This window comes from Lygodium microphyllum, chromosome 4 (assembly GCF_053477565.2).
Source record: "Lygodium microphyllum isolate KBCC chromosome 4, Lygodium_microphyllum_v1.1.10, whole genome shotgun sequence".
In the NCBI taxonomy this organism is placed as follows: Eukaryota; Viridiplantae; Streptophyta; class Polypodiopsida; order Schizaeales; family Lygodiaceae; genus Lygodium; species Lygodium microphyllum.
In genome coordinates this window covers 110,495,369-110,518,526 of record NC_141138.1, presented here as the reverse complement: position 1 = coordinate 110,518,526, position 23,158 = coordinate 110,495,369, and the positions used below count along the sequence as shown (strand labels likewise).

General features: G+C 39.8%; 1 protein-coding gene across 1 annotated transcript; it reads right to left on the bottom strand.

Moving 5' to 3' along the window:
• Positions 1-938: 938 nt before the first annotated feature.
• Positions 939-3,493, bottom strand: LOC148037472 (wall-associated receptor kinase-like 20). The gene is made up of 3 exons (XM_087676432.1): positions 2,566-3,493; positions 2,384-2,443; positions 939-2,292 (listed from the first exon to the last, which is right to left on the bottom strand). The coding sequence occupies exons 1-3, from the start codon at positions 3,383-3,385 to the stop codon at positions 1,211-1,213; spliced, it is 1,962 nt and encodes a 653-aa protein (XP_087532558.1). The 5' UTR covers positions 3,386-3,493; the 3' UTR covers positions 939-1,210.
• Between the last annotated feature and the right edge of the window lie 19,665 nt (positions 3,494-23,158).

The window sequence follows — 23,158 nt, the reverse complement described above, 5'->3', positions numbered from 1 at the left end:
ATGCGAGTTTGAAAAACAATGTGCTTGCTAAGATGGGTCAATATGAAAGGGGATGAACCTTAAAAGGGCAATCCAACAATCTTCTCGCAAAGTAATTCTACTATTATACTATTGTTATAATGTAGCTCCCTTATGCTAAAGCTCTCCATGAAAAGAAAATAGCATCGTTAGCATTTCTCTTTGCATGCCTCTGCAAGAATTAACACTTAGCTCATTCTTCATATAATTTTAATTTCTGATGCATATTTATGAAGTACTCTTGCATATTGTATACTTTAAATATAGTATGGTTTCCAAAAATAGATATATATTAGGAGTCATGAATTTGCTAGAAAATTTGTTAGCCAAGTTTGTGCCATATAGCTCGTATTGATATGGAGAGTTAGGGTCATGAATCATTTATATCTAACAATATCAATAATTGGCAGTGTATTTAATTTGAATGAAATTTCACAAATCTAGCTATCAATGAAATCTAAAATACAAATATTTGGCTTTATCTCCTTGCTAAATATGACTATAAGCTAAGTCTTTGGAGGCATTATATTACCAAAAGTCACCTAGATTGCAAGGTAAGGAGGGATAATATAGGGAGATGATTCGTAGCACTAATGTACTACATAATAAGCATTATCGTATCATTAAAATATTATTATATATATTCTATATCATTTTAAATGTATTGCCCCGCAAGTCATTGTAGGCTACAAAAGAGAGAGAGAGAGAGAGAGAGAGAGAGAGAGAGTGTGTGTGTGTGTGTGTGTGCGCGTGCTGCATGAAACATACGTTAGGATATAAAGTGCCCTGATTGTTACTAGAACTTGTGCAAAGCACCGATCATTCTCCCAGATCTTTGAAAGTAAAAGGAAAAGTGAGAAAATAACAATATACAATTGGAGATAAGAGATGGAGGAAAGAATAAATGAGAGATTAAGATATAACGAAATTATTGCAGAATCATAACATTACATAACACGCATGGTTTCATTTACATTTTTTGTGTAATTTTTGTGAGGCCTAAAACCTATTTAGTACGTGAGCCACAATACCAAAATACAATGCTTGAGAGAGAACTCTCTTGCTATGTAAAGTGTGACTCATGTTGGTACGAAGCATCAAGAGCATAAAGATGGTATTTTACCTTACCCATTGGCACCAAAAGTCCCTCTCTCTAAGCAGATACTCAAGAGCATAAAGATGGTCTTTTACCTTACCCATTGGCACCAAAAGTCCCACTCTCTAAGCTCGTATCTGCAGCTTCAAGAGTGGATATGATACTCTTAAGCTTCTCACTCACTTCCTTCATGGAGGGTCTATCTAGCCTGTTCTCTTGCAAACAAGCAAGAGCCAAATTGATAACATTCCTCATGGACTCAATCACATCTGCAGAAGCCCTATCCACAAGCTCCAGATCCATCACATCATCTACCATGTTTTGCTCCATCCTAGACTGAACCATAACTACCAAGTTTACATCACTTGGGCTTCTCTCAAAATCAACTGCCCTCTTCGAAGTCACAAGCTCCAACAGGACCACGCCAAAGCTGTACACATCACTCTTATCTGTTAAATGATAGTTCCTATAATATTCAGGGTCTAGGTAGCCCAGTGTGCCCTGAGCACATGTGGATACATGCGTAAGGTTGGGCTCAATAAGGCGTGAGAGCCCAAAGTCTGCAACCCGTGCATTCATAGACTTATCCAAAAGGATATTGCTTGACTTCACATCTCTATGATAAATGGGCGGGTATGCTGCAGAGTGCAGATAAGTGAGCCCCTCTGCAGATTGAAGACCAATCAGCAGTCTAGTTCTCCAATCAAGAAAACTCTTTTCAAGGCCATGGAGGTGATCATACAAGTTCCCATTGGGCACATACTCATAGACCATCAAAGGTAGCTCACTGTCAACACAGCACCCTAATAGCCTCACTAAGTTTCTATGATTGACTTGAGAGAGGACCCGAACTTCATTGAGAACTTGCTCTGTGCCTTTGACGTTGCCTATCTTAGCTGATTTGATAGCCACCACCGAACCATCATGTAGGAGTCCCTTGTACACTTCCCCAAATCCTCCACATCCCAAGACTCTGTCTCGTGCAAAATTGTTGGTTGCTCGTTTCATCTCCCTGCTGCTGAACAGCCTTGCAGACTTTCCCCCACCGGATGCAGCCAAAATCATAGACCTGTCCTTCACAAGCTTGGCATGAGCAATCCTTGCACTCCTTCTCTTCTTGTATGCATAGGCAGTTAATGAGGTCAAAACTATGAGTCCAACAGACACAAGAGTGAGTCCTGTAAACAAACCATACATGAAAGGTAAGACAGAGCAGATAAAACATAGATTTGTGGCTTCCAGAACTGATGCTGGAAAGAGATGCATCACCAATGGCGTATTCCCTCTTGTGACACTCGATGCTGATGCTGTTCCTGACACAGTAAGGAACTGCAGACGTACAAAACCAGAGAAGAATGTGGATTCACTGGTAAAATTTGTGTTCATTGGTAACACAATTATCATGAAACTGCACTGTCACAAAGTTTCCAAAGGACAAGCAGGCACACTACCTCTGGGGCATGTGCCTGTGTTGGAATCCCAGAAGTAGCCCTTGTTGCACGAGCAGACCTTGGTGCGGTTGGTTGCAGGGGTGGACAGGCACACAGAGTTCGCACTGCAGCGGCTGTCAGAAGAACAGGGGGGCTCATGGGGCTCATCCCACTGGAGCTGGAGGCCAAAGTGCCAAGAGCTGGGCTGGGAGCCATTGACCCAATTGACCACGCTGGCAAGCCCAGTCGCCAGGCCCATGAAATTGAATTTATGCCGGAAAACAGCAGCACCAGAGATGGGCAAGAAACAGCAGAGGAGGTGGCGACAGCTCTTCTGGGGGAAGACACTGAGCGCCTGGACGCAGGGGCTCTTCTTCCCGCAGGGGATGGAGGAGAATAGCAGGTCGGAGGAGGCATTCAAGACGAGGACTGTGTTGTTGGGGCTAATGGAGAAGGGCCCAGAGGGGTCGAGGGAGAATTGGCCATGGTAGACGTCTCTGGTGATGCAGGAGTCCCCTATGAACTCCCCCGTGCCAATGGCAATGACCATGGTGCGCGCGCGCGCATCGGTGCTCTGCACCGGGTAACTGTACCCCGTCAGGGCCCTGATCTGCAACAACCCCTTGGGGGTGCATGTGAGAGGGTAGAGAGGATGCCCACAGGAGCTCCCTGTGCTGAGTGGATATGGGACCTCCAGCTTGCCACAGGGAGGGCATATGGTAGCTCCATGTGCAGCCTGACGCATAAGCAGGAGCGCCAAGAGGGGAGCGAGCCGCAGCACTGCCGCCATCAATGCTCTTCGGTGCTGGAGAGCTGCAACAATATTAGTGTTGCAGCTCATATGAGCGTATTAGTATTTCACAGGAGCCTCGCCACCATGAAATGTCAAGTCCTTTTCGAGACAAAGCATAACATGCAAGGACCCGTGGTCCAAAAGATATTTGATGAGAAAATATTCAACATAAAAAGTTAGCCTCTTCGCTTTGGTTTGTAGCCCACTAGACTAACGGCAAACTACCGCCATTGTAGGCAGCTCAATATTATAAACTAGGTCTTTCTGGGTTTTTTGGCTTCTTAGCCAACTTCAAATTGCTTCCCTTCTATAAATGTGTATAATACTAACAGTTAGTTTGCAGGGTCATTCTATCAATCTATTATATCTTCCTTTTCAAAAAAACTCGGACAACACCATGTTTTGTATCTTTATATACCCGATAAAGAAACTATTACCTGCCATTATCTCAAAGCATCGCAATAGCTGGTGTTTCGAAGAGTGGAATCAATGAAAGCTCCCCTCTGTATCTATTAACTAAGTAGGTGACCAAAACATGAGTAATGACATACACCATGGTTTCAAATTTCAATATAGTATTCTATATATCTATATGTTTGCCTACCTCTATTAACTACTACAGGGCTTTGGAAAGTAGATATATCAATCGCGATCACTACTTTTTGGAAAATTAAAAAGAGCTTTGTCGAAAAGTGGTTACCGAGCAATGGCTTGCCAAGACAAGAAGTAGTTGCTACAAAATACATTAAATGATATCGCTACATCACGTGCATAGTATACGATCTAGGGGTTCAAAGTTTCATTCATGCTCATGAGATCACCCTTTAAACTTTTCTCTTTGTTATTTCCTTACGATTTTGATTTCTCATGAGAATTTTTGTTGACAAGAAACAAGCTACTATATAAAAAGCTTTTTAGTTTTTTGAAAACTTCTACAAATTTTTCTAAAGACAAGCTACTGTATTCACATTCTTGAGCTTTTTGGAAGAGGTCTAGGCTCTTATAAACAAATATTAAAAGATTCAAGGTTTTGTTAATAAGAAAGACAAAACATTTTGTAAGCTCATAAGGGATGTTTAAGATCAAAAGTATAAACTTGCCAAAGGGATTTTGAAAGTTGTGTATGTGCACATGTGTTTTGGGGGGGAAGGGTCAAGACAAAAAGGTAAAGTCGTAAAAGGCAAGATTTAAAGATTAAAAATTCCAAGGAGAAAGAAAAGAACAAATAGAATTCTCTATAGTTCTCTCTCTCTATAATTCTCTCTCTCTCTCTCTCTCTCTCTCTCTCTCTCTCTCTCTCTCTCTCATTGATTGCTGCCAATCTTCATCGCTCTACTTGTCACCCTACTTGTTGCTACTTATGCCTAGCACTCTACCTGACGATGTTGCTACCACCTATGTCTATACCTATCACTCTTCAACCACTATGTCCATTACTTTTGGCACGTGCCTCTATGCCCATCCATGTTGTTATTGCTTCTTCAATTGTAGTTTGATAGACATACAAGAGAGAGAGTTTTCCCACAATGTAGGTTCTATACAGCTACTATAGGGATGTCGAGAAGGGTGATCCAAATTGAGAGAGATAGGGAGAGAGAGAGAGAGAGAGAGCTACCATTGTCGCCTCGTTTCCCATGCTGAAACCAAACCTAGGGGGAAGAGAGAGAGAGAGAGAGAATGTCACCACATATAACTCCATTGTAGTAGCTCACTGTTGAACCACAAAGAGAGAGAGAGAGAGAGAGAGAGAGAGAGAGAAGGTCACCACCTGTTTGCAGTAGCTCACTGCACAACCATAGAGACACAGAGAGAGAGAGAGAGACAGAGATAGAGAGAGAGAGTGTGTGTGTGTGTGTGAAGTGAGCTCTTTTACATTTTTTTGTTGCTATTAGAATGAACATCATATATAGGAAGTTTACAAGATTGGAGCTAGGAAATTGCTAGAAACATTACAACACAAGTATAGCAATAGCTTGAAAGAGAGAGGGAGTGTCTGATACTTGCAAATAAAATAGATAGAGAGTTAGTAAGGACTATGCACTCTAACTTACATTATAGGTATCCACAATAGTCCCTAGTTACCCTTGTCACTTAGATAAGCAAATGCTACCTTATTTTGCTCCACAGAGAAAGCAACAGATGTTAGGCCACTATTAAAGCAAAAAACTTTTCCAACAACAGGATCAATGCTAGTCCTTACACAAGACACTATGCAATAGAGGTATGGAAGGAGAGTAGAGGTAAAGTACTTAGGATGAGAAAGTATGGTTGCATGCCCTTAAGTAGAGGGTTAGATAGTTGTTGGAATGTAACAAGGGTAGCATGTTACCTTATATTAGACCATAAAAAGAGATACCCATAGATTTTTTTGTTAGAAGTTATGAAAGATTGTGTAGAGATTGCATTAAGATATCACCAAGGGGGAGCATTAGGTAGATTTCCTAACACTAAGGTCGATGAGCCAGGCAAGGTATAGGACAACAAAGGGATAAGGGCATACCCCAAGAAGAGCTACTAAAGTATACTCATAAAATGATTTAGTGTTAAAGTTACATGTATTTACAACGTGAGAACGACCCCCAGAATGCAGTGGCAATAATAAGTACACACAAAGATGGTTACTACAACAACAATCAAGGAATCATGATAGCAACAACGATATGTGCCATGTGATGAAATATTTTTTATTCAATGCAAAAAAATAGCAATATCCTAGAATGTTTGGGGAAGATATATATCCAAGAGATTACAATGATTGCCTTTGCATGTTTATCTAACTGGCCAAAGACCAAGCCACTTTTAGCCAGGTTTCCAAGACAACTCCTAAGAGTTGTTGCACTAGATAGGTGGCATCTATCACTAAATTCTATGACTATGAATTAGCCTTCCAAGTGTTTATGACACTCTTTTGTTGTAGTAGTCCAACTGATATCGCACAATGTCTGAGAACTACGTAAGCCTACCCAATCCCTTTCACTTCCCTTTTTATAATGACTTTCAGCTAGGTCTCTAGATTAGGCACTAGGATTCTAATCCTAAGCTAGCGATGGCTTCCCTCGCATCTTTTAGGGGCGACTCCTCATAAATTTGCTCCTTTCCATACTCATAAAGTTTATTTGCTTGACTTTAAGGAAGTTGTTTCAAAGTATAGATCAATTTGATCTATAACTTTACCATTTAAATTCCTTTTTAAATTTCTTTCTCCACCTTTATAACTTATTTCCTTTTATTTATTTGAAAGTAAATCATTCGAAAAAATCAACCTAATGTTCCAAAAAACCATAAGTCTTAATCCCTTTTAAAATGTTGCCCCTCTTTGCAAAATGAAATTCGTCATTGCACTTTAATGTTTAAATAATTAATTTGTTTTCATTTTTTATGGAAATTATACTCTTTCCTTTCTTTAAACTAAACAACAACCAAGATAAAAACAATTTCCTTTCTCACTCACTCTCGTACACATACAAGATTCATTTTTAACACCTAGGACTTTCCCCCTAATTAATAAATAGTATTATTGGGCATCCTCTGTTCACTTACTCAATCAACCAAATTGGTGTTTATATAAATAAAATATGAAATTTTAGCATTGATGCTAAGGCTTACCCTTATGCCATCAAATTGATTAAGTGTAAACTTAGATTTTGGTATAAACTATTACCTTTAATATTACAACTGAAATCCATCCCATATCATTTATTCTCCTAGATAATGAACAAACTATTAATTCTAACACTATTAAGAGGTAGTCATACACTCTCCCTATTCCCATGTGTCATGATTCAACATAGTGCATATATGTTCATTTTGTATATAATTGGAAACTTAATGTTCACATGTGAATGTTCCTTTAGAAAGTGCATTTAAATTAGTACCTCTTTCTCTAAAACATCAAAAAATTACTAAAATTTAAAAATGAAATTCCCAACTTCTTTGCAAATTATCACAATTTTTTGTTAAGTATACATAATTTTCCACCAATTAAAATCCTTATTTTCTCTCTAAATGATCACTTTTGAAATGTTAAAATATAGTAAACCTTATCTAAAAATTCTCAAAAAAATTCAACAAAGTTCTTCTCATAGCGTAAAATTATTCAAAAATTTTCATTTTATACTAGTGTGATTTGTGACCAACTTGATGAGTTTTTATCATTTTTTAAATTTATCAAGCAGGGTTTAGAATTCATATGGAATACAGAATGTACACAATTAAGTTTAAATTCATAGATTAAAAATATTAAGCATGACAATTTAATTTTTTTCCATGTTGTTATCTGATAAAGCGATGACACACTTACTTGAAATTTTTCTATGGTTTGTGGTCGCACCTTTGGATTCCGGTCCTTTACAGTCCCCAACCACGGGTATGTCGGTCTACTAATCCCGCATAGCAACTATTTCAGTTTTTTGGCCCAAATCTTGGCCTCCTGTGCTCTACTAGAATGGGTTTCCTTTACTGTGCGTGTATGAACTAAACCTTTTGGAGAGGGTTCTTCTAATTAAGCTTTCAAATGAGGTTTAAGAGAAATAGCTGATGTCAATGGAAATCACAATGATGATAAGCATCTAGTCGAATGCTCTCTCTCGCTTGATGCTAGTGTAGACCATGTCTCTCTCTCTCTAACGGGCTAGCGATTGATGGCAATGATATTTAGATCCCTCCCCTTCTCATTGGCTTTGATTTTCCTCGTCTCCCCCTCTCTCCAACAGCCACCATGACAATAATGTGTCCCCTCTCATCATGCAACTTCCTACGTTTGCAACAATCTCTTTTTCTTTAAATCTCCCTTACTTCTTTTTACTAAGGCTTTTTTAAAAAACTTACAATTGATTAATCTCTATCCAAAAGAATACCCCCTCCCCCCTAAATTGGCTAATAGGATTCTAAGCAATATTGAGTTCCTTGAGCCTCATGCATTCTTCCAGCCCATCAATATGATTGCTAGAATTCGTGGACGTAAGGTGAGATATATTCATGATATGATGTATTCTATTGCTATGCAAATAAAACTCCCCAAACCTTGTGTGATTCTCTAGACCTTCAATTCTTTGCAAAGAATGTTCAAGCTTTCCAATGACTTGATATTCAACACCTCCCCAAAGGGATCTCAATAATAATCATATGATCACGATCATGATGGTGTATGTTGTTAATAATTAAATTTCCCTTGCCCGAAGTAGCATAACTTTTAAAGTTTACCACCCCTTAGATTTAAATTAAGGTATTCTAGCACCTTCCTACCTCAAAATCCTGCCAAACCTCATAGACCACTCCAAAAAGCTATAAGACATAAAGAAATTGATTTTAACCAAGTCTTCCCTTCTTCAGCTGATAAAACATACTATGGGAAAAGATTTTAAATGGCCATGGCTAAGAAAATCTATCAGATTTCGTTTATAATTCCACCTTCCTCTCCTAGAAGAACTCTCCTGCACCAACATTCCTTCAAGACTATGAAGATCGTCCTCCAAAGACCACAACTATGAACACCACTTCTGTATAAAACTAATTTTTAAAAAATTGGTAATAATGTGTCAATTGTATACAATTTTGCTAAAAATGTGTTACAATATAGGGCATATTTTAGGGGTCATCATTCCTCCCCCACTTAATTGTGAAGTGTCCTCACGAACATAGCTATATCACGAACATCACAAACACTACTTCCACGAGGGCCGCTATGCATCTTCATAAAGAAAATCTACTCTTCCCCTCTTAATTGTGAAGTGTCCTCGCGAGCATAACTACAAGATCTGCAAAACAACACATAGAAAAAACTAGTAGACATTAAAAATGTATAAAAATACTTACTTGTGTCTTATTATAAATTAAGCAAGACAAATCTTTCGGTTAAGTTCTTAAAAAAACTTGTGCAAGCTAAAATTTCCCTTACTCACTCTCTCTACTAGAGTGTATAACATAGCTGCATCCAATGCATGGAGCATACCAACTAGGAAGTGTTCTAGAGCCACTAAGTGACAATAATCTCTCAATGCAACAAAATGCCACACCACTTTCCTACTACAAATATTGCTTCTAAAATAGTGTCATTGATAAGTACAATGCCAATCAAAGAACCCATACAAGGAAAGCTAATACTACAATACCAAATAAGACTCCTATGGTTTAATTGTTAACCCTCCATGTTCTACTAGAGCAACCAGTCAATGGTCCCTAACTCCAAGGTTTCCTTATTAAGAAAAAAAAACTTACCATTGTCGCACAGGATTCGCGTGGGGCTTCGTGAACTCGCTTGCCATAGGGACACTTTGTGAGATGGGAATAAATGGCTTTCAATCTTCACAATACAACATAACATGAGTTCTAAATCACAAAATAGATGAATTGATACACTCAAAGGATTGCTTCCTCTCACAAGATATTTAAAGTTTGGAAAAAAAAGTATGAATAAGCTTGGAAGAGAAGCGATTGAAGTGTATTTGACAAAGTAGCATCTGCAACTTTTAGCTCATGATTCAGGTTTGTATTGATTTGGGAAAAAATATTTTGTTCTTCACCATGACAAGGTCACCTGCAGAGATTTTTATTTGTCTTGCAAGTCCAGTAATCCCATAGAAAGAAAGGGAACGAGGAGCTTTAGAAATATGAGTTATATATGATCTCATTCCAGGATCTCTTCCCAAGCTATGGCATGGCCCATTACTCCACTTGGAAGGGTGAAATCAATCAGTTCATCTCCACTCTGATCTCGATAGTCACTTATTTGGATTCTAGAAATCATGACTGAATCTCTGGCCACAGCCTGCACATGGAAACCTTTAAACACCTTACCTTCAGCATGCCCCTTGAATTCAAAGGAAAGGAAGGCAAGATAGTTGTCCATCTCCAAAATTGTCCTGGTGACAATCTATCGAGAATGCTTAAAAAATGCGTGGTGGTCATACAAAAGCGGTAATTCAGGGTGGCCACCAAGATAACATAGTCAAAGGAGGTTTTTTTTTTTCTTTGTGGACATATATTCACCAGATGTGGTGCAAATGTACTGGAGCATGATTACGTGACAATCAACCAGCAATCATAGCGTCTTTAGGATTAGCTGCTTATCGTTTAAGGTGGTTTCCTCCCTAGGCCATCATTATCTAGTAGAATAAATCATCTACTATGATCTCCAACCTGTTGTTGATGGGATTGATCTCTTCTCCTCGAGCATCTCTGGCATAGCTTGCGATCATAGGGAACAATTGTTTTTTATAAAAGCTGAAAGTTTAATAGTTACACATTATCTTCTTGGTGGTATGTCAACATCAGTTTGGTTGTTGTCCTTTCTAGCTCTCTCTAGCTATCAATGCATCTGTGTGAACACAGACATGGTCTCCTTCATGGAGAATGGAGAGGTTGTTGGATGGACGAGTTGGCATAGGAGCGGTTGTCACTATCCTTGTCACTATCCCGTCTTATTTGTCGTCTTCTCGTTCTGTTGTGCCTCCAAGACACGACATAAGCGTGAATACTTCTGATGATTTGAGAGATGATTCAAAACATTGCCTCCTCGTTGCTTTTATAATCATCTGCCACCTCGAAAAGCTTCAGAAAAAGCATAATTCATTGTCGTCACTGATAACGTCAATGCTAACATTAAAAATAACATTGATGTTAACATCAATGATAACGTTATTTGATCATGTTAATGAATATCATCCTGATGTGATTGCACTACAACTTTTTCTTCTTTTTCTTTATTTGAGAAAAGTCTGTCTGCTATGAGAGGAAATGGTGAAGGCATCCTTGCCTCAAAAAGACAATGAGACATGCCTTTAATATTAACACTTCATGTGCTACCATTGTGTTTAAGAAGACTATATTTAGGACTCCCTACCTACCTTGTTTATGTGATGAGGATAAATTTTCACTACTTATGTAACCAGTATGATGTTGTTAGCGCCTCCTCTCTTGGTGGAGATGGAGAAGTGGTTTCAACCAATTAAAGTGAGAAAAAGCAAAGTGTGTGTATTATTTATGATGTTTGTCCGAGGTTCATCCATGAGTATAAAACACTCTCCCATAACACGAAGTGCAATAGCAAGTTTGTAGTGGTAATGCACATCTCAATAAATGTCAAGAAAGGCCTTTGTCCAAGGTATATGTAATCTCGATAAGCTTTGTCAATACCGAATATATCTTTTTACAATGTGGTAAGTTGTTTTACCATGCAAGCAAGATACATGATATCGATGCTCAGATTGAACACACACAACATACTTCTTGTAGAGCTTGTTTTATCCTGGCTGGTATTGCAGAAAGAACATTGACACTTTAGCAAAAACTGGTCTCCTTTCAGGAAATCTTGTATCCATAAGCAGGATGTGTAATAGGTAAAGGGACAGTAGTCACATCATAGCAAGTCTCCACCATCTTCACAAAGAATGCAAGTGTCGGATGTAGCAATACTCCACTTAAATGTCCATGATATGAGCATATAACTTTTAGCTTTTGTAGGTTGCTAATTGTTGAACCAATTTCACATATGAAGAGACATATTATCTACACTGGCAACATCTGAATAGCAAGTCACATCGGGAAAGTCCAAAGCCAAGCTGATCTTTTCCTTGGATCCTTGAGTCTTCAAATCAGATACCTTCATATAAACCTATTTTTCCATGCAATGTGCCCTATCGAGAATATGCTTTGGAAGAGAATTTTGTGCCCAATCAGTCATGCAGTTTACAAATTAAAATCCATGCATTGCAATCAATCAAACGATGCTTCCACACATAAAATTATGAATGCATTGAAAACAATATGCCTAGCCTAACTATATGTGCTCATGCGTCATGCAAAATGCAAAAAAAAGACACACACAATGGAAAATAAATTCCTAATGATGCTATCTAATGTGTTCAAACTTTTGGTGAAGAACTCCGCCCTCAGGTTTGCAATGGTGGACGTGCAGTGTCATGACATCCGTCCCCTCCAATCCTGCACATCCTCCGGATGGGCCACAACTACCCATCCTCATCACCGCCAAGCTTGATGGTCAATGACCAATCAATGCGATCTCCTCATCTTCAGTAAAAGCATATGCAATATCCATAACTTCATATTCATCATCTCCTAGTTCAAGTCCATTAGTCTCATGATTCAACTCCTCAACTGCATAGGCTGCATCATCTCTTCTTTTGAATAATTTGATTCTTTTCCCTACAATTGGAACCCGTAAGGTTGTACCATCAAGCTCTGCTAAGGAATATGTAGCATTGTCATGGACATGCTGTACCAAATAAGGCCCAAACCATCGTCTTGAAACCTTGTGGATAGCACTATATTGATTGTCTAGACTACTGTCATAGACCAACACCCAATCTGCCTCCTCAATCTGTGTGTCTACTATCAAAGTAGTCTTTGTTGTGAATTATAGCCTCTTTGAGCTTTTTAACTACTCTCTCAATATCTTCAAATCTTCTTTGCAATTTACAAATACGAAGAGCTAAAAGATCTTCTCTAGTCATCTCTTCTTGTTGCCATGGTAAAGCACTCCAAGTAAGTGTGCAAGTCTCTGTAGGCATATACCCTATAGTCACACTGTGAGTACTGCGATCAGCCCATAAGGCATAAGGCAACAACCTAGGCCACTCTCTAACCCGTCCACAACATGCTTTGGCCAAGGCTTTCATAATCAGTGGATGACCTCTTTCACTCTTTCTATTGCCTTCTAGATTATATGCCGAAGTCAAAGCAAGTTTAATGCCAAGGTGAGAGAAAAACTCCCTAGCCTCATCAGCATCCAGCTCACCTCTATCTGCAGTGATTTTCCCAATGCATCCATACCTGCAAATAACATCCTCCAATAGAAACTTACAAACCATAGAAGTAGATTTTGTCTATAATTCTCTTCCTCCCACTTGATTTGTGAGATCTTCTCGTGCTAAAACAATGTAGCACATCTGCCATAAACCAACATGCATAATAATCAAATCAAGAACCCACTTGTAATGAATACATAGTGGGTAGGTAGGATGAAGCTCATCTCTATATGCCTCACTGAAGAGAACAACTTGAAGGGGATGCAATGGCAGTGGAGAAGGAGAAGAGGAAGATGCGGGAGAGAAGAGCACACACAATGTAGGTGCTATCAAGAGTGATATGGCAGTCTTATTGCACTATCTCATATATATATGAATAAAGAATATGAGCGGTCACTATACACATGCAAGCCCAAGGGGATGCAATGGCAGTGGAGAAGGAGAAGAGGAAGATGTGGGAGAGAAGAGCACATACAATGTAGGTGACGTCAAGAGTGATATGGCAACCTTATTGCACTATCTCATATATATATGAATAAAGAATATGGGTAGTCACTATACACAAACAGGCCAAGGGAATTTTACCCCAATAACCTCCCACTAAAAGGCCAATGGGCTAGGGAGTGAAAAAACAAAGAAAAAAGAAAAGTAACAAGGTGAGGAATCATGACATCTCACCCAACACCCAATCGGAATGCGAGTTGTGCAATAAGTATCAGGAACCTCTATAGAAGAGTGAAGCATCCCCAAGTCCATGACATCTAGAAGACAAGTGATCCCATAGCTCCATACAGTGGAGTAGTCCAAGAATGCTTCTCATGAAGTAAGCACAACTCATGAGTGCAAGGCTGTAATGGATAAGCATCAGAGTAGTGCATAGCATCAGCGTGGCACATAGGAGATAGTCAAGAGCACATAGACTCTCCAAAGTCAATCATAGAATAAGGGCTAGCATCCTAGACGCATGTCAGACGGGGTCTCAAGATAGTGTGCGGCTCAGCAAAGTGGAAGACTGACATACGGCTATAGCATCAACCATAAAGCGCACTGAGCACGCATCAAGAGGCTTGAGAGATGTATGTGTCTCATAAAAGACAGCATAACAGCTGTGTATAACCTGCTAGGCATCCAAATCCCATAACCTGTAAGCCTGAAAGTCACCATCTCCATAACCAAGGAGAATACATTTGCATGACATAGGCATATGTGGCATACATACAAATGCCTCGCACCCAAACATCCTCAAGTAATCATACGAGGGTCTTATACCACTCCATGCCTCATGTGGTATAATACTATCCAAAGCTAGACACGGCATCCTATTAAGCAAGTAGAATACTGTCATAAGGGCCTCAGCCCAAAAGCCATAAGATAACCCAGCTGTGGTAAGCATAGAAGCAACCTTTGCCTATAGAGTTAGGCACATGCCATGAGCAATCTCGTAATACCGTGGGCATAGGAAATCAATGCCAGATTATTAACAATAGGACTGAAAGTTGGGAGAGATAGCATGACTCTCATAATCGATCTGCAAGCACCTTGGCCTAAAACCAACAGAATCCATAAACCTGTTAGGTATAGCTGCGGCATCCTCAATCTGTACCAAGGGAAAAGCCCAAACACAGTGGGTAGCATGATCCACAAAGGTCATAAAGTACAACACTCCACCAAGTGACTGGGAAGGCATAGGTCCATATATTGCACAATGGACAAGATTTAGAGGATCATGCCTCTCACGATCGCCATGAGCCAAAGGGGCTATGCAAGGACCATAAGTACAATTAGGGAAAGCATCAAGATCTACATGTGACAAAGGAGGTAGCAAAGAGCCCATACAAGACAATGGCTCCATCTCTCTGTGGTGCATATGGCCTAGGCAATAATGCCATAACAATACATGTGGTATCCCTGTAACTACAACCATAAGATCTCCAACATGAGAGACATGCACTGGGTAATGAGAACCATTTCTAGAACCTATGGCCAAAACCAAGCAACCATGATAGATCTTCCATGACCTATCCTGAAGAGAAACAATATATCCTGCATCATGCAATCGACTGACAGAAATCAAGCTCTTACTGAGCATGGGAACATGTAAAGCATCCTTGAGCATAAGAGAAGTCCCATTAAGAAAAGCTAGGTGTATATCCCCTGTACCAACAATAGCATAAGACTGCTCAAGGCACAAATCAATACATTCATCAACCTCCTGGTAAGAATTGAACCATGCTCTATAAGGAGTAACATGACAAGATGCCATAGAGTCCAAAGCCAATCAAAGGTATAGGCCTGATCACTGAACAAGTAAGCTGTAGGGAAAAAAATATGACAAGAGTACATGCTCTACTGCATCACCATGGGTAACCACATGTACCTCACCACTAGTAATAGTGGTAACACGTGCTGCATTTGTTGTATCTCTAACTCTCTGCTCATGTCGAGTTCGCGTCTTTATCTCTGATGCTCTCTAATCTATCTAAAGAATTTTCTTTTAACATGCCCAAGCTTTCCACAATGGAAGCATATGACATATTTAACTGAAGAACTTGAAGAAGATGACAAGTAATCCAAGTCATCATGAATAGGGCTATCCATAGCATCCATGGAGCTTAAGGAGTCGAAGACTATCCCAACAAAGGGAACTTGCTCATGAAGACAATCATATGCAAGTACATTAGTGGTAAAAGCATGCTGCAAAGGTTCATAAAATCTCAATGGAGGGGAAGCCATAAAGGCATCAGCTAAGGATGCAAAAGCTCCCACATGAAGAAGAGTCGTAGCCAACTGCATGACATAACCAACCACAATATGGTAAATCATAAGACATCTATCATAAGAGCATATGGTATTCAGCCATGAAATTAGCCCATAACCATAATGGAAAACATGACTCTGCAGTATATCAAACCATGTAGTAGCATCCAAGTCAATGCAAGATTGGTAAGTGGCATAAGATCTTGCAATGGTCAAGCTCTAGGAGAAGCCCAAATACCTATACAATATCACCCATACAAGTGGCTCTGTAAGATATACAATAATAGACCATGTGCATAGACGGCTAAGCATACATAGCATCTGCTTTTTAACATGAATGGGCAATAGTAGCCTAACTAGCATAGAAGCTAGACAACAAAGGAGCAAGAAAGCCATAATTGCAGCCCAAGCACTATAACGTCCACTAATCAACCATGTATCCCACAACAAACCCAAACACCAATGAGCAATCAAAACTCAATATCCAATTGCCAAAGAAGAATGGAGCAATTGTTGCTCAACATGTATTTGCATCCACCAAACATCCAAGATCCAAGAAAATCATCGGAGCATCCAAAGGCCAAATAGCATCCAAGCTGCATAAGGGATAAACCACCCAAATGTCAAACTTCTCAAAGGAATACTGCAATGAAAGTCAAGATGAAGCCCAAACATTTTCCATCAGCTAAGACCAAAAGCATCCACCTCAGACATCAATCCCAAAGAGAATCACACAAGAATCACCCAATTGATATGTAACATGAACGATCTCACAGGTAGCATGCCAGTTGCAAATAAAAAATGACAATGAAACCATAAATTGAGCTCTAATCTTGGTTCAAAATGATTATGGGAGCATAAACATCAATGTGGCATCATCCAAATACATCAAGAGGTCAAGCCAAGTAGCCGAGAGCACCCCGTATGCAGTAGGCATAACCAAACTGGAAGCAAAATAGCTTCAGCCTTGTAATGTCTAGTAGCAAATAATTGTCCAAAAACTAAGCTAAATAGTGCTCAATCCAAGCTCAAATCAAATATCCAAGGCATAGGCAACATGTGGCATACTCCACATACATGGGTACATCATGAAGCTCCCAAACCATAGCTGTAGGCATTAGGCATAAACTCCCTTGTAAATGCTTGTTGTCCAGAACTGTATGCAGCCATAAACTCCCTTGTAAATGCTTGTTATCCAGAACTATATACAGCCATAAACCTTGTGAAAAATGAGCTATCAAGGTTCAAACCATCCCAAAAATTCTCCAAAGCATCCACATAAGGTCCATGCACAATAATAGCATCCTCGTAGCATAATACAAGCCATAGGCATAACAAAACATGCTGTCCTGGAAGTATAATAGCAATCTGCCCTGTTCTCACAATAAAGGGATGAAGCTCAACATGTCAAAATGGAGCTCAAGTCCAAAGGATGAATGTCGAGGTGGTTAGAAATCATTGTCAAGGTGCCAAAGACCATTGCCAAGCTATAGAGAAGCCTGGGAGTGAGGAGATCTGGCAGGGGGAAGCAGGAACCACCAAATAGGCACAATCACGCTTGCTGCTATTGGATTTGTTGATGCCTATGCTGAGGGTTATGGGGCATATGAGGGGCACCAATGGTGCTCAAAGAAGCCCACAAAAGTGGCAAACCAAGCCTATTCAAGGCTAGTGCAAGCGAAGAAGTAATGGAAGCATATGAACATACCTAAGTGGAAGAAGCCATGGCTGCCCTACTCCAAGTTCTTGCTGAGCTAAATGTGATTGAGGAACATGGTCTCAAACCTTGAGTGGAAGGCTGAATCGCACTCCAGACGATCAAGCTCTGATACCAGTTGAAGGGGATGCAATGGTAGTGGAGAAGGAGAAGAGGAAGATGCGGGAGAGAATAGCACACACAATGTAGGTAATGTCAAGAGGTGATATGACAGCCTTATTGCACTATCTCATATATATCTGAATAAAGAATATGGGTAGTCATTATACACAAGCAAGCCCAAGGGCCTTTTACCCCAGCACAATTGAAAATCAAGGCATGTCTCAACAAACTATGAGATATCTCTATACATGCCTCTCCCCAATAACGCTCTTTAATCTTCTCATAGGTTTCCCAAATAGCTCGATGTCCAACCCAAAGACTTTCATGAAATTCTTTCATGATCCACATCTGTGAAGCTCTATCATAGACAACTCTCAATGGCTGTCCTCCTCGCTTTCATGGATGCTTCCAAAGTAGCCCACGTTGCAAGAAGAAACCATAAGCTTTTCTCCTGATCTTCTTGAAGTTTGCATTAGTCCATCCATCCTGTCTAGACACGGTACTCAAATGATGACCAATCTGTAAATACTCTCCTATATACAAAGACTCATCAAAGCTTTCCAAAGTAGACACATGACAAATATGATCAGCATGCATGGCTGAAATATCAACCCCATCATCAACATCATCAATGCAAGAAAAATCCACGTCATCATACCTTGCTTTGTACCCAATCCACCCAAGCATGGCAATATCTGGAGTAGAGCAACTCGTGATCATACCTAAAAGTGGCAAACGATCAGTCTAGACCACCACAACACCAATGAAGTACTCTTTGTCATTCTTGAGAGCTGTGACAACTCCCAAGAGCTCCCTCTTAATCTGAAGATACCTGTATTGCCGCTCGTTTAGGACTTTAGCCCCAACGAATAGCATACCTATTCCCATCTGCATCATCTTGGCCAATAGCCTATCCAATGCTGATAAGGATTAGTATCAATAGTAAGAACAATAGATCTCCCACACTCATAATCTGCTTTTTGAAGAGTTGGAGCAACTCTCAATAATTTCTTCAGTTTTTGCATAGCTTTAGTATGTCTCATCTTCCAAAAAAAACGTTGCCCTTTTCTCAAGAGGTAGTAGAGATCATATGCAATATGAGCAAAATGAGGAATCAAAATAAGATAAAACACACAAGCTCCAAGAAATCTGTGAACCTCTGAAGTAGAAGAGCAAGTTTCCGCAATCTTCTCTATGGCATCAACCCTCGGGGGGGACGGCTTCCTACCATAATATCCACACATATGTCCAACAATCAAAACTTCTATGGCTCCAAAAATAGACCTCAGCCCTGACAAGGTCAAATTTACTTCCTCTAGTGTGTAAAGAATCCTCTCAATGTCTCTAGTATGTGAAGCCACAAAAAACCTGCATCCATGATCGTCTAAAGAATCATCATTCTCTTTCTCCAAGCAACCCTTGATAGGAAGATCATCAATGAAAGGCATGGTAAGCTCTGGAATAAAATCTTGTAAGACCTTGTTCATCCCATTCATCATATGGGAAACGAATTAGTAGCTCCTTGTGGAAGCATACTCATTCGGACAAGGCCTAAAGGTGTCTTCATCGTAGTCAAATCTCTGCTCTCAAGGGCAAGCTAGAACTGGTCATATTCGGAATAAAGATCACCAAGTGAATAGATAGCACATCTAGCAAAAACTTCTGCAAACTCATCCACAATAGGTCCTGCACCAACATTTCGAATAGTGACACTGTTCACTGACTGTAAGTCCTGTATGAATTCAAGTGTCCCATTCTTCTTAGGAAATGTGAACCATCTATTAGCATATGGAGCTGAAAATGGTTCTAAAATTCTCAGCCTGATCCGCTCATTCAAAAGCTCCAGCAATTTAGGCAAGTGAGTCCTAGGCACAAGAATAGGTCATAGATTCCAAGGAACATGCGAATTGGTAAAACTAGCCATAGGCATCACAATCCTAGGATCAACGCATCCAATCTCATATGGGAAAAAAGAAAAAGCTTTCCCATGTCTACATAACATCTCTTCAAAACATCTCACCTCTTCTGGAAGTAGAAAATCTTCAATCCCAATCTTCATCTCTTTCAATGTCTCAGCTGAAAACTTGTGACCAATATCGGCAGGATCTCGTAAAGGAGGTTGCATAGCAGCTCTCCTAATCATCGCATCGTTGTCTAAAGGTAGCGGTCCTACAATTGGTCTAACCTTCTTGTCAACTCTCTTATATTTTGTCTGAACTCTAGCTTCATTTGCTACAACCTACAAATATCAACCCTTGTTGAAAATACCTTGGTAAACACAAATTTTGCTGTGTATAAACAATAGCACCCAACTCTTTTTACCGAAATGTCATCAAGGAATACGTTTTGTTGAGAATCCTCAACACCCAAATTTTCTTGAAGCATGAAATCAACAATTTCACAATACATTGCTAGAGAATGGACCTGTAAGACATATCACAACTCTTGATTGTAAGTTTTCAGCAATTGTGAAAGTTCTTCCATAGTATCTGAGCATGAAAGCCTATCATAGAGACCATCTACCTTATCTTCTTCTTGGGAAACACCTGCAAGCTTCAATTCTTTTTCTTTCCTCTTCATATACTGCCTGGAAACTCTAGGCATATCAAAAATATGTTGAAAACACAAAGTACTTTCAGTGGATACACCATAAACACATGAGGAAAAACTCGCTGCCAGGATGTGAGAGCTTTCGCTGACTCGTACCACTATTGTCTAGCCAGACAATGGTACCTAAAAAAATCCTCTCTCTTTCTGGAAGAGGGGAATCCCCCAAAGAATCCTTATTCCACATATGGTTGACACAAACTATCATGAACTGGGTAGCCCTCTTTCCATCCTTTCTTCAGATCCGTGCATAAGCAGACCCATTGTCCAAAACCTTAGTCTCCATCAGAGACTTAGCAATGAATGGCTGCCGCAAAATAATAGGATAAGAACAAGAGTTCTGTACAAAGAAATGATAAGACTCACCCACATCTCCAATAGAAATCTTCAAGTTCGGACAAGTAGCATACAAATCTCCTACATTATTGTTTGCCACACGCACGCGCCAAACCATGATCTACATCAATTGGCCATCTACCAGTATCATATAAACCTCACACTATGACATTAATCTTGGAGCCATGATCCAAAAGAGCAACACAAGGAGTCTTTGTCTCACCAAGCTTGACTATAGTCTCTGTAGTTGCACGAGCCTAGTGACTACGAGAAAAATGGCTACGAGGCACCAAATTGGGTGCATTTTCACTCTCAGCATATTGTACAGGCTGAAGTAAAGGTTGAAGAGTCTTCTTGGACTACATACATAAAGTTTCATCTGTAGACTCCTCAATAGTCTCCTCATCAGAATCAATCTCCTCAATCTATAACCCATAGAGAATAGCCTCCGCAATAGCTAAAGCCTCTCGATGGATCATATTCTATATTGGCTCCTCAATAACCTATCATTTTCTTTTAATGATGTCGATGATAACATCATGAAATTCTCTTTTGGCAATCCCCAAGACTTCTCCAATAGTAAATTCAATTTTACAGTTAAGAATTGGATCCTCAAGTACCTTTTTCAAGTCCGTAGTCGTCTCAATGTCGAAAAGTAGCTTGAATCCAAGTTGCTTTTGTGGCTTCATATCCTTTGTCTTTGGGGTTTTCTGATGTTCCTATACTTTCGGCTTCTAAACATCAGCCATACTCTACTATGGTCCTGAAGAAGAAGGATGAGTAGCTGGAACATTCCTACTAGTCACCCTCTTCGATCCTTCAGGCTGATCATTATCTCATTTGTGCTTCTCCTCAACAAGTGCTTCAAATCCTTGAGATTTTGCCATATAATCATAGATAGAAAAGAAATCAACTCAAACATTCCATCCAACCCCTTTTCTAATCGCATCTCCTATGGCCGAAAGTTTAGATGATGAAGCTTTTCCCTTCTTCTTTGTGTGCAATGCATAGGACCATAAAGGAGATTTATCCTTCAGTAACTACTCAATTGAATACCATAGGCAGCAGCTTCTCTTGCCACCTCTCGCATCACATAAGAAGAGCGCAAAAAAGACTCCTCCAACAACTTCTTCATACCACCCTTACTAAAATTTGGTTTAATCGGTTGCTCTGTATCCCTGAAACATGTCATCTTGTCCTTCCAAACTACCAACTTTAGCCTTTTCACCTCTTCAAAATCTTGACATTCCTTTTGTTCATGATCCGGACTATGACACCACATGCAATGGCAAACACAATCATTTTTGGAAGAATTTGCAGGAGTAGAAGAAGTTGGGGCAGAACTTGGAGCTGGACTAAGTGGATGCTGTTCCATTTTGGTCATCTTAATTTGAAGGTCTTTTAAGTTCTTTAAAAATTTTCCTCCACCATATCTTCGACAACCGATTTTGCAAATGGTCTGACAACTGCAACATGAATAGGCATAGGCATAGGCATAGGCATAGACATAGGATGAGAAATAGGAGAAGTAGTGGATGGTGCAACAGGAGAAGTAGGAGAGGGCGTGGTAGGAGAAGGCATTGCTGATGATGATTGCATCATATTCTACAAGAAAGCCTTCTGTCTCCACCTTTTTGTCAATGTAGAGACCGCATCAACAACATCCTACCAATCCGTCTTCAATCCCGTAGGCTGTGTACGGTCTTCAAGAAGCTCTCCCAACTCATCCTGAAGTGCAGGATCAGCTGCATGCAAGAATAACTCCATTTTCTCCGAGTATTGAGCTCCTTGTTCTAGAGTATCCAACTGGTTATATCTCTCTTCAAACTCCCACAACAACTTGAAAGCAACAAGTCCTTTGTTGGGCTGATAGACCCACTCTCTGTGTTTTCCACATAGCAATATCATAATCCTCCAAAAAATATTCATCTTTGAGCGCTTTCTTGAAAACATTCCAGTTAGAGTCTTGCACGAACAAATCTGTCACTCTAACCCACAAAGCAGGACTGACAAGCTATAAGAAATAGTTGCTCCAATTGGTTGGAACTTCAAAGAAACGCACCTGGCAGGCTTTAAGATAGAATGAAACATTTTGGCCATCAAATAATTTGTGCTCACTAATCACAGTCTTGATCGCCTTAGTTGCACCATGAGTATGGTCTTGTTCTTGATGCATCATTCGTTGTTGATCCAATTGTTGCTGATGCAATTGCTACTACTGCTACTGCATAGATAACTGAAATTGCTTATTTCGCATCATAATGACTGAAGAAAGAGTTTGCAATAAATTCTTCATCTCATCAGTCGAAAAAGAAGAAGCAGTCGATGAAGAGGTGGATTAATCAAAGAGTCTCCCATCTCGATGATCAAAAGTGATGCTTCCACGTCGGGTTCACCAAATGTCACAAGGGATTTGCGCAGGGGTTCGTGAAGTCACTTGTTGAAGGGATGCTTTGCGAGATGGAAATAAATGGATTTCAATATTCACAATACAACATAACATGAGTTCTAATCACACAATCAATGAATTGATACACT

Bases quoted from the DNA above. Each gene is read 5' to 3' on its own strand.
- LOC148037472 (XM_087676432.1), bottom strand. From the start codon at position 3,385: ATGAGCTGCAACACTAATATTGTTGCAGCTCTCCAGCACCGAAGAGCA. The intron at 2,444-2,565 runs GTAGTGTGCCTG...GTACGTCTGCAG, and splicing joins CACAGGCACATGCCCCAGAG to TTCCTTACTGTGTCAGGAAC. The intron at 2,293-2,383 runs GTGATGCATCTC...GTTTGTTTACAG, and splicing joins CAAGAGGGAATACGCCATTG to GACTCACTCTTGTGTCTGTT.